Source organism: Drosophila hydei, unplaced genomic scaffold, assembly GCF_003285905.1.
Source record: "Drosophila hydei strain 15085-1641.00,03,60 unplaced genomic scaffold, DhydRS2 tig00008116-arrow-pilon, whole genome shotgun sequence".
Taxonomy (NCBI): domain Eukaryota; kingdom Metazoa; phylum Arthropoda; class Insecta; order Diptera; family Drosophilidae; genus Drosophila; species Drosophila hydei.
The window spans coordinates 169136-181673 of record NW_022045829.1 but is presented as its reverse complement, the minus strand read 5'-3'; the positions used below and the strand labels follow the sequence as shown (position 1 = coordinate 181673).

At 35.2% G+C, this 12538-nt stretch overlaps 1 protein-coding gene across 2 annotated transcripts; it reads right to left on the bottom strand.

Annotated features, from left to right (window-relative positions):
- Positions 1-1907: 1907 nt before the first annotated feature.
- Positions 1908-8272, bottom strand: LOC111594185 (dnaJ homolog subfamily C member 7). Of its 2 annotated transcripts, none has more exons than XM_023307369.2 (4): positions 5512-5946; positions 3317-3769; positions 2413-3257; positions 1908-2346 (listed from the first exon to the last, which is right to left on the bottom strand). In XM_023307369.2, exons 1-4 carry the CDS (start codon positions 5517-5519, stop codon positions 2264-2266), a joined length of 1389 nt encoding a protein of 462 aa, XP_023163137.2. In that variant the 5' UTR covers positions 5520-5946; the 3' UTR covers positions 1908-2263. The 2 variants fall into 2 exon arrangements, with proteins under 2 accessions (XP_023163137.2, XP_023163136.2); XM_023307368.2 differs by lacking the exon at positions 5512-5946 and adding an exon at positions 7847-8272 and having other exon boundaries at positions 1909-2346.
- Between the last annotated feature and the right edge of the window lie 4266 nt (positions 8273-12538).

Here is a 12538-nt window from a genome sequence, read left to right as displayed (position 1 = left end):
ATTAAACAAAATACATAACTATATGTAGCATATACACTATAGACGTAGAGCAGCTACACAGCAATATCTTCTCTGAACGAAGTGAGGGGAATCAAGCATTTGCCATGTTGGGCCAACAAGCCAACCAGGTTCGCCTGGGCTCCGGGGAGCTAAACAAGCCAAGGCGAGCGCAGCCCGCGTTGGGCGTAAAATTACGAAAGACAAAAGACCAGTTGCTGGTCAGACAGAGTGCGGAGGGAATCGAGCCGATTCGATAGCAAGTACCGTTAGCACGTCTGAAGAATCACTTGTATATAGAGCTAAATGAAATACCAACGTGTACAGATCTATATGTTTTTATAGTTAGTAGTGTTATACATATATCTATATATAAATATATATCAATGTACCTTATTTTAACAACAACAACAACAACATTTAGTAGAAGAGCAGGAGAAATGTTTTTTGTAGTCATTTAAGTCTGGTCGTTAACTTACAAACACCAACACACACCAACAATACAGCAACTGAAACCAACCAACAAACCAACATAACATTTAAGTTAAGCTAACTAACAAACTGTCGGCGAGTGGAGTGTGTAAAACTATATATATATATGCATACATATATATATATAAAATGTATAACTAATGCTATACAGGTCGTCACTAGTTGTTAATAAACAAAACCAACAAAAAAACAAAAACAAGAAAAACAAAAACAAAACACAAAATACACTATTATAAATAAATATTGTAATATTATTGTACATTATTTTGCGTAATGATGTTTGCTTAATGTTTAAGTAGTCTTAGTATATATACAAAGAGAAGAAGAAGAAAAAACAAAAACTGAAATGAAAAACATTAAATTTATTTATAAAAACAAATTTTTAGTCATTTATGTTTTATATAAAAAGGTCTAAAAATGTGTAAAGTTCAAATATTTCTTTCAGCATTTGATAAAATTTCATTTTCGAGGAAATCAATCGTTACAGTTTGAAATTCACGGCAGTTTGAGAGACATTGAGCTTTGAATTATAAATTTTAAGACTGTTTTTTTCGTGAGAACAAATAAATAAATACAAAGCTGTCCAAAAATATTAAAACAATTTCTAAACTGAACTCCTTGAAAGTTAGTGCATTAAGACGTGATTTTATTTATTTATTATATTTTTATGGAATGGAATTTGTCGGCAGAACAAGGCCTTTGTCATTTCTAATAGGTAAATGGCCTTTACCCACATATATATATATATATAAAACTTCTATAGTCAGATTCAAGACGACTTCAATTTTGTGAATTCTGCTGGCTCAGTTAATTTGAGTTTAGTTAGTTTGGATATCAAAATATAATTCCAACATAATATTCTCTTTAGAGTATAGATTTTAAGAATATTTTATCTCAGCAGATCAACTTTTCTGGTCTTAACTAAAACATATTTAGCAGAGAAAGCAAATCTATTAAAACAAAAATTAAGTCTCATATTTTTAAGACTACAAAACTTGAAAATGTTGAAGTTTTAGTTTTATTATTAGGCAAAACATTTTCTAATTTATTTTGAGTTTTAAGTGACATGTTTTTAAATAATAATATAAAGTAAGACTTGTGTCAGAAAAAGACCATTTGCTCTTGACTTAATAATGAATTGGTTAATGCGATAACTGAATTATCAAAATTAGAAACGCTTTCAGTTCAGCTGTTCACAGCTTCAAATATTTGCTAGCCTTTGAAGAAGGCTTAAACAGAAAGGCTTCAGTTAGTATTCAAAAAATAAACTTAGTTAACTTAATATTGAGCGTTGCCGGAGTTAGCCACCATGTTTTTCAGATTAAGCTATATACAACTATATAGTTGTTTAGTCAGCGGGCGTATGGAACTGGCTCGGAACAATTAAATAATAAAACACTTAATTATGAGGCTGCTTAAAACAAATTTAATTGGTTACATAAAAGGCAGATACTTAGGTAATTAATTATCACTTAATTGTTATAAGACTGCTTACTCAAATACCCTTGACTGAAAATCATGACCAAGTTTTAGTATTTTACAATTTATTTATATTTTTAATTATGTTTTGCATGCCAAAATGGAAAGCCGAACGCTTAACATAAAGAAAAACCCCAGGAATATTGTAACTGGCTGATGTCGGGTTTTTGTGTGTGTTTTGTATTGGGACAAATTAAAGTAAGTGTGTAAAATGCAGACTCCGATTTGTGCATGAATTGTCGTAATTACGTGGCGATGTGGCCGGCTAGACTGTGTCTGCCTCTGCTCCGGGGACTCAATACTCAAAATTGAAGGATGCATTTCGACCACCACTAAATTGGAAGAACGAACGAAACATTTGATTTGGATCGAAGTCAGCTGCAAAATCGAAGATTTTCATTAATGATTTTTGTCTAATTGGCAAATATATTTGATATCTCTAACCTTGTTCTTGCTCCTCGATGTCGTGTCCACTGTCGTAACGATTTTTCTTTCGAGCATCAGAGAGAATCGCGTAAGCTTCTCCAATCTCCTTGAACTTGAGCTCCTCGTCCTTTCGCTCCTCTGCACTGCTGCCCGAATGCCTGTCCGGGTGATGGACCAAGGCCTTCTTGCGATACGCCTTCTTAATCTCATCCTCAGTCGCGTTGCGCGCTACACCCAGTATCTTGTAATAGTCCTTGCGCTTGGACTTCTTCAATGCGAACTTCGCATCTCGCAGCAATCGCTTGATCTCCGGCGTCTTTTCCAACTGTAGAGCCGTCTCATAGTCGGCAACCGCTTCCTCAAACTTTTCGAGATCATTGTGGCAGCGGGCGCGCAGCAATAGTGCTTTCAAATACTGCGCGTTCAGCTCCAGCACTCGATTACAGTCAAGAACAGCTTCCCGCAAGGCGCCGATGCGGGTGTTGACAAGCGCACGATTGTAAAGTATCTTGGAGTTAATATCCTTATTGTGCTCGTCAATCTTCAGTGCGTCGGTATAGACGACATGCGCCTCGCGATAGCGTCCCGACTTGAACAGTATATTGCCATTCTCCTTCATATCCTTAAGCTGTTTGCATTTGCTGCGCATTCGCTTGGACTTCTGATGATCGGGGTCTAGTTGCAGTGCGCGCTCGAAGTGCAGTATGCCCTTTTCCAGATTGTCCGTGTAGTAGAGGCACAGGCCACGCACATAAATGGCATCGGCGGAAGTGCTGTCCAGTTTCATGACGCCTACGGCGATATCCAAAGCTTCATCGCAACGGCCCAAATATGCCAAGCACTCGGCCTTCAGCAAGCGATATCTGTCGACAGCAAATGCGTTAATTAACTTCAAACAGATCAATGCATTGCAAGTACTCACCGTAGGCAGGCGGGCGCTAGCTTCAGAGCACTGTCCAAGTAGAAGACCACATTCCGATAGGCCTGTGTATCGTAGTTGCTCTGTATGGTGCTTTCCAATTGACGCAGCTTCTGTACGGCCTGCTGTTCGCCGCTAAGAGCCGTGCTCTGCGGCTCCAGCTCAACGACCGTCTTGACCGCCTGCTCGGTGCCAATGATGTCGCCCAGCGCCAAGCAGCACTTGGCCACACGCACATAGGCCTTCTCGAAATTGGGATCGAGACGAATCGCATGCCGGGCATCGGTCAGGGCGCTATTATAGTTGAGCAGCATCATATAGCAGGCGGCACGATTGCCATAGTAGGCAGCCGAGTTTGGACATAGCGAAATGGCATCCGAGTACAACTTGAGCGCATTTTGGTAATTCTGTGCCTTGTATTGGTCGTTGCCCAGTTTCTTTTTCTCTTCAGCTATACTGCAAATATCAGGCGAGTAAATCGATTGTCAGTTAATGTTTTTTATACATACAAAAACAAGGGGTCAATGTGCTCTCGATGTGCGCTTTAATTTAAAGAAACTTGAACAAATAAAGCAGCACAATTCCTGCCATGTGAATGTTATCAATAGCAAAAGAAATTCAGCTCTTGCCCTGTCGAAATTCACGTAGCTATTTGCTTTAGAGGGCAGCTCTATTGTATTCATTTAAAATAGATTTGAATATTGCATGCATAGGGCAGGAGCAGACTTTGCTGGTCTATATTTGCACGGAATAATTGAGTGGACAAACGAGCTAACACGAAACTGAATTGTTTTCAATTTTTCTATTCCTATTAACCAACAACAAAAAGAAGAAAATGTTACTGAAAGCAAACACTATATCCTGGTTTAGATTCCAGGGCCGTGGCTTGCTAATAAAACGGGGTAGAAAAACTTAATACAGACTTGATTGAAGAAATAATCTGCGGGTCTAAGCGCATAGCTGAAGATATTGTACATAGGTTAGGAAAAGATTTTAGTTCTTCTACAACGGGAGAGCAAGAAGAGAGCAAGAGGAGAGCAAGAGGAAAGCAAGAGGAAAGCAAGAGGAGAGCAAGAAGAGACGTAAGAAGAGACGTAAGAAGAGACGTAAGAAGAGAAGTAAGAAGAGACGTAAGAAGAGACGTAAGAAGAGACGTAAGAAGAGACGTAAAGGAGAGTGTTGTATTGCTCGCTGGAAGCATAAGCATGACCCACAGAGAGAGCATTCTCTCTCTCTCTCTCTATTTTTGCTACATATATATGCTACATGCCCAGTGTCTTAGAGAAGACGCCGTTCAAGATGTCCACAATTCTGCTTTGACTTTCACTGTCACCGCTGAGAGCTCTATAAGCATCAGCTAAAAGATCAACATGCAATCTGAAGTTCAAGGGGGCAAGGCGTATATTCAGGGCAACAGATGCCCTGTCGTAGTGAACGATTCTCTTCTAGCAATGTTTAAGTTCCAAGGACTGCCAGTTACTATGACATGCCTTCCAAATATGCAGAGCTGCATAATCAGCAGCAGTAGCGGCCGCAGCGGCGCCCCCCAGGGCTTTATACTGAGTTTAATGCTATATAGAATGCAGTACATGACAGAATTCCAGGAATTGCCCTTAAGACGCGCGTCATCAGTTTTGCTGACGTCTTTGCATTTGCTTAAACCAAAGTACAAATCTAGCAATTCCCAAATGATTTTAATAGCTAATTAAACGGCTTAGAATCACCTGGTATGAAAAAGTAAAATAAGTATAGACAGCGATTAAATGCGAAACAGACATTTGATTGATGATTGCATATATATTATATAAAGCAACTTAACAAACACTTAAAATCTTGTTTATTAGTGTAAATTTAATAAATTTGTATATAAGCAAGTTATCAATATAATTTTGAAACGTAAAGCCTAATTATATATATAAAGCCATTTGGAATGCGGGCTCTGCTAAGCGACACACCTCAAATAAATAGTTTTGACTGCAGCTGCTGTACATAAGTCTGTGACCTAAATCTGCATAAATCGATGATGAGATAATATGGCCTATAAGGTATGAGAGTAACTAATTAAGAACTTATTCGTTTAGCTCTGACTTGCCTTAAGTAACTTCATGAGCTTTAAAAGATTTCTATTTTCATGCAGAGCACTTAAGTGACCCATGCTAAAAAAAATATAAAAATAAAATCTAAATGAAATAACTTACTATAACATTTTTTACTTTTCTGCAATCTTGCGAATTCGTTGCTCTTTCTTTTCTTCTTTTTTATATGTTTTTTGCAGCTGCTATTCGAAAGCCAAAAATGTTTTCGGCCGTTTTCTGTCGTCTTCTGTTTTCATTTATTTTATTTTTATTTATATTTATATATTTTTTGTCATCTGCACTTTGTTTTGCACAGCTGTTTGACACACTTTCACGCAAGAATAACTATTGGGTTTTTGGTATAAGTAATAAAAACTAAAATTTTGCTTTTAGTACGGAGACAAGAATTTCAAAGCCTAACGTGACAGACAGCAAGCGCTCAACAACTTATCAGAGAAATAGATATGAGTAAAACAAGTGGATCCAAAGACGATGATAATTACGCCATGCCAAAGAACTGAATGGCGATCCGACAAGCGAAGAGATTTACAGCGCTGACAGAAGCACACTGCGATTGCAGACAAATGCAGCTAGGTAAGCCGAGCAGATTTGAGAGGCGAATGGCGAAAGAAGAGAGATAGAATGAGAATGAACTTAAGAATGCGAAAAGAGAGAATTGCTTGAGAGATGATGACTATAGAATACTCTCCTAGAGATACAAAATACATAAAAGATTGTTTGATTTCAATTTCTCGACTATATCATAATATATAGATACAACACTATATATAAATATATTGTATGAGTAAATAGGACTGACTGTCTTAAGATTTATCTAATATATTCAATAAAAAAAACTAATTTGTCACATCTATATTTTTATGCTGTTTGTATTTCGTTAAAAAATTAAAATACGTTTTTTAAAGGTGCGAAAATAAATGAACTCTTTCCTTTTGCTACGAATTTACAATTGGCAACATTATGAAATGGTCTGCAACTTTTAGCCAAAGAGACTTTGAACCTTCCCTTTGCTCTTTGTCTTTTTTAGAACTCTAAAAAAAGAAATTTCAATCTTACACAGATCATTTAATAGAGATAATGTGTATATATGTATATATTTTTACTCATATTATTTAATTGCAATAAAAATAAACGAAGAATCTAAGCATATATTTCTCGAAATATCTATGTATCTCAAACAAAATGTATCTAATTTAACTATAAATGTAATTAAGTGTCGCTGCTTTTAAAATCCAAATATTAGGACATTAACACATTATAATTATAATGAAAAAATGAAATGAATATATGATCTAACCAATTAGTTAACTATAGCATAGCATAGGGTTACATAATTACAAATGAAACAATTTTTACTATGTTCTAAGCTCTCTCAACACTAATATTATTTAAATTATAATCTAAAGAAAATAAATAAGCTTGTTAATTGCCTTTTGAATCAATGAGAACTCTTTTGGAGTTGTGATTCTAAATTTAGATATTAGTAAGTCAATTAATGTGGTAAAACTTTTTCTCAGAGCACACTCAAAATGGGCTTTACCAGCCAAATACTACAGCTACTCTCCCTCTATTCTTTCTGTGATTCATCATTCAAATATTATCTTGACTAGAAAGTTTGTTTGTTGTTGAATGAATGAGATAACAAAATCAAAAAGCTTTGTTAAAAACAAAATAATTATTTGTTAATTTACGGATACATTTCTTTAAAAACAAGTTTTTTTTTTTATTTTCATTAAGAGTTGAAATTATTCAAGTAAGTATACAATTTAAACAAAACAGTTCTAATAGCAATTTTAAAACATTTATTTCAGTGCAAAAAAAACTGTTGAGTGCATATGCACGTAGGTGTACGATAGATTACGATCCACAACTAAGAACATTTAGAAGTATGTATAAACACACACAAGCACACAGCTGAATATACAATTAGAGTCATGCATGCATGTGTAAGCTCAACACACAGAAGCCACCAGCACAGTCAAGCTTGGGCAAAAACGTGTTTCTTCACGAAAAAATGGACAGTATTAATGGCGGAGAGACAAGAAAAATAAGAAGAGGAGTGAGGAGTGAGGAGAGCGAACTGCTTATGCATTTTGGTGCCTACGCTGAACAAATACCACGCAAGGCACCAAGCAAATCGGGTGTAAGAGACTAAGCAATTGCATTAATTATTGATGTTAGCAATTGCTTTTTATACAAACACCAACAATAGGCATAGTGAAAACAGACTAGGCACGCAAGTATTCAAAGACATTGATCGATTATATAAAAGTACAACGAGTTCAGAAATGTAGCACAATTAGCAACGAATAATTCCGAACCTCCTTTTAGCTATGTTAGATTGTGTTTTGTTGTCAACTTGACTGACATTGCCATGGGGCAGGGCCAAATATGTTTGTGTGTGTGCTTATGTGTGCGTAGGTTTATTTGTACTTACGTTGCCGCGTCTTTGGGCACAATTTGCTCGATTTCATTCACTTCGTTCAGCTCCACGTCCATGTCAGAAGAGTTTTCCTCGCGTTCGCTATCACTGATTTCTATCACGTCCATCCGCAACAACAATTATGGGGCAGCAAAATGTTTGTGCACTTTTTCTCTTCTTTGTTTTGCACCAGCAACAAAAATCTGTTTTCGAGAAATAGGTTTTGTTGATTACCCCTCCTTTTTTAGTCGATTCCGTATTTTAGCCACCAATACGGAAATATTTAATAATGCTGATGTATTTTGTCTATTGCACATGCAAAAAAACAATACTATTGTAGCATGTTATCAAATTTATTAAATTAGTCCTAAAATTTTGACCCGACAGACAGCATCAGCGTGCTTATGAAAGAATGAGTGTAGCTATCGATATTGGTATCGGCACTTGCGACTTCAGTGATGATAGTGACGATGGCCAAATATCGGCGTTAAGAATAAAATATTTATAAATATGTAGCAAATATACTATTCTAATGAGTTTTAACAATAAAACGAATTCTTATTTTAAAACTAAACACTTAAAATATATTTGCTAAATTACCAAATATCGAAAACTGTCAAGCAGTAGCTTTGCTTATCGATATATTTAGTATTTAACCAGTATTAGTAAAAGATATGTAGAAAATGTTCAAATATATTTTGTTTTATATTTTTAATTTATCTTCACTTTAATTACCATGCTTTAATTACCAAGTTTTTCGCTTGGGAGTAGGAAAAAACTCTAACTCAGCTAATTATAATATTACTAAATATAAATATGTATAATTATGTTTTATTTTCGATATTAGGCTTAGCTAATTACACATTACTATATTATATTAATTATATATAGTACAGTAAGTTTGTAGAAGCATATTCATTGCATTCGTGATTTTCATAAAAACAGTGGGGTTACCATATTGGCCGCTACATTTGAAAGTGTCTTATAGCAACCAGCTTTTCGATACATGCTATTGGCGCGTATTTAAAAGTCGAAAACAATCAAATATCATCTGTAGAACTTATTTGCTTGATACTTACATCTGTGTCTGGAATTCTGACGTACTTGGCCAAAAACACATAATTGTGATGGCATCCGATATTGCTTATTGATAATATATAAATATATATATAAATATATAAATATATAAATATATATATATATATACATCAAATTGTATGCATATGAAGTGAATGAAAATACTAAGATTTGATTTAATGAATAAATATATAGATTTACTTACTTGCTTCTCAAGCAAGCATGCCTATTTATATATAAAGCTTACAGGGAATTCGATACTCATCAGCACAAATATAAACTTATTTCTTCTTCCATTATTAACTTACTTATGTCGGTTATGTTTTCGTTAACCGCTGTTAACCTTTTAGTGCCTGACAAATCTTTTAAAAGGCTACTAAAATGTTATTACCATGCAAGCCTCGATTTGAATCGTATTTAAGTACAGGGTATCTATAATTCAGTGTGCCAACTTTTATATTTTTCTTATATTTCTGAAATTTCCTCGGCTTTTGCCTTTAAGCCCCTTATTTGTAATTAAGAGCCGTTAATATATAACTACAATATATAACTTTCAACTGTTATATAGATCCATAAACATTTATATATATGTTTATATATTTCTATATGAAAATACATATTTATATATCTGAAAAGGTAGCACTTCCACGCGTATTTTTGTTAATATTTGTACAAGTTTTTATTCATGCATTTTTGAAGTATTTAAAAACATCAAAATGTGTATTTTAAATAGTGGTAATCAGAATATTGGCAAAAAAACGCCAAACCCAAGTAGAAAATAATTTAAGGCAAATATTTTAAATAATTTTAAGCTTCCTCCGAATTCAAATAGCAAAAAAATAAATTTCAAATGTATAATGAAAAATTCGATTGGAAATGATTTTAAAATATCTGAAATAAAATAGAATTTTAAATAATGACGTCTCATGCTATGATCTAATGCTATATTTCTATAATTTTTGATATATGATATAAAGATATCAATTAAAGCTATGATCTATTCTCTCTGGATCTCTGGTCCATATATAATAATTCAATGATCTATGCAGTAATTTGAGAGCCAAATTGAAATTTGTAAAAAATGATTTTCATTAAAGAAAGAATTAAAAAAGAAGAAATAGATTACAATTCAATATTATCTTAAAAACCAGTAGAAATGCATCCATTATAAAGTATGCTTAGAAAATAAATATATATAAATGTTCCAATAATGTCTTCAACATATTGTCCATATAATAAGTATTAAAATTTGATAAATTATGATTTTTCCATTTGTATCTTTCTCTTTTATTTTAATGTATTATCATATAAAGCATAAATTTAATACAAAGGAATTTCTATAATCGTTTTAAATACATATTTTAGTCTGCAGTAAAGTAACGAATTATAATACTTGCCATAAAAATACATATACATATGTATATACATACGAGTTCTTATAACTATGTCTGTATGTAAGCTGCAAATACATAAAAATACGTCTATGTATCAACACATACTCAGCGACAGACAAACATACATATGTACAATGAGAGAAAAGAACAGAACAAAAAAAGAAATGAAATGTTCTCAAAAAACACGGCAATGAGAAGAGAACGATTTCCGATTGGTGGCGCCAACTGAAATTGAATAAGATACACAAACACATACATATAACAGAAAGAATCGCCATCGGCAGCCACTGGGAGCAAATAATAGAATAAAAGAGAAGAAAACCCACAGCATTAATGCCGCACAAGCACACACACATATGCATTTGTATATACTCGAATACATTCGTATATGTACATAGTGTATTATATATAAATATATGTATGTATGTATGTATGTTTGCATATGCTACATTCATATAAAATACATACATATGTATATGTAAATATCAAAAGATGCCAAAAAGGTGCGACAACGACAAGTATTTGGTATTTTATTATAAGTATAAGCGCCCCAGGCCAGCCCCAAAAGTCGAACATTCGTACTTCAACAGGGCTCCCAACTCCTGCTATGTAGAGCTCAACACACGCACACACAGTGCAAGTTTTAAAATTCGAACGAGTGTAAGCGAGACGAAAGCACGACTGTTGCCAAACCGTTCGGAATCGAAGCAAAAAATTGCAAGAAATATAAATGCGACGACGAAGACGAAATGGAAAATTGTGAAACGAATGAGAAACGAAAAGGGAAACGGTTGACAAACCCACAAATAGCATAAAAAAACAGTGAATATATGAGATGGACTTCATCCCGAGCAGCAGCGGCAGCAGCACCAGCAGCAGCAGCAGCTGTCTCGCTTCCACACCCAAAAGTTGAGTTTGATAAGAATAGGGTAATGGCAATTGGAGTGTGTAGAGTAGGTTCAGCGGAGGGGCTCGAAAACTTTGTCATTTACTTTTTTAATTGAAATTAAAATGCTTTTCCAATAAGAAAATGAGCTGTGTAGCTAACAAAAATAAAGTAAAAACGAATCGTTCGCTAAGCAGCTGCGCACAAGCTGCCACCAAGTCGGAGTCGAGATCGAAGTTTAACGTCGGCAGTACACGAAGTTTTTTGCAAATGCAATGCATTTATTTTAATTTACTCTGACATAAAGAAAAGCAAAAAAAAAAAAAAAGAAGGAGCCAACGAGCAGAAATGCAAAACAATTGTCATTTGTTTATATAAGCGACGTCGGCCATTGGAGTGAGTGAGCGCGCGCTACTGGGCAGCGCTCACTCTCAACCATACACACACAATGCAAATATGTAAATGTGTCGCTCACGCTCCCTCATGTTTATTGGTTGCAAGCCACCTGCTCTGTGTGCACGTTGTATGTGCGCGTTGTGTAAGCGAGTGCGGTGCTTGCAATCCATTGAGAACAAGCGAGAGGGAGATAGAGTGAGAGAGAAAATGTGCCCTGTTGCCTGAAACGAAATGAAATTGAAACGCAAATGAAATGAAATCGTCGCAATCAAAAAACGCCAAGCCAACAAACGAAATGAAAAAATAAATAAAACGAATGTTCCCGTATTGTATAGGGCGGCGACAGCAGCGTCAGCGTCAGCGTCAGTGCTGTTTTTAGGAAAGTTTGAGTGAGAGAGCGCTGTCAATGTATATATATACATACATATCTGCATCTGTGTGCGTGCTGCTGCTGCTAATTTTCTTCCGTCTCAGCCATCGTTCTCGTTCTGTCGTTTCTGCTTCTGTGTTTCATTTCATTTGTGTTTGTTTTTGTTTGTATTTTATTACGTTTGTCATTGTGTTTTCGGGGATGCTAACACAAGCGCACAAAGCCAGACAGCGTCAGAGACATACACACAGACAGAAGTAACTATTATATACCACTCCCACTTTCTGTTTGTATTGGTGTACAATTCAAACAGCAACGCATTCGTATACATATCGTTTCGGGTTTTGCACAATCGCAGATACACACACGCACACACTCCCAGGCACACGCACACATACATCTGATTGTATACATGTATATGTAATGTAGATGGGGCTGCAGCTACTACTGCTGGCGCTGCGGACGCCGAGGCTTGGTTTGAACACTGGAAACTGGCAACGAAACGAAACACATTTGGCTCGCCTTTCATTACGAATTTGTCATTCGTAAGCAAAGGTAATGCAATAAAAGTTTTGCGCGCGCAT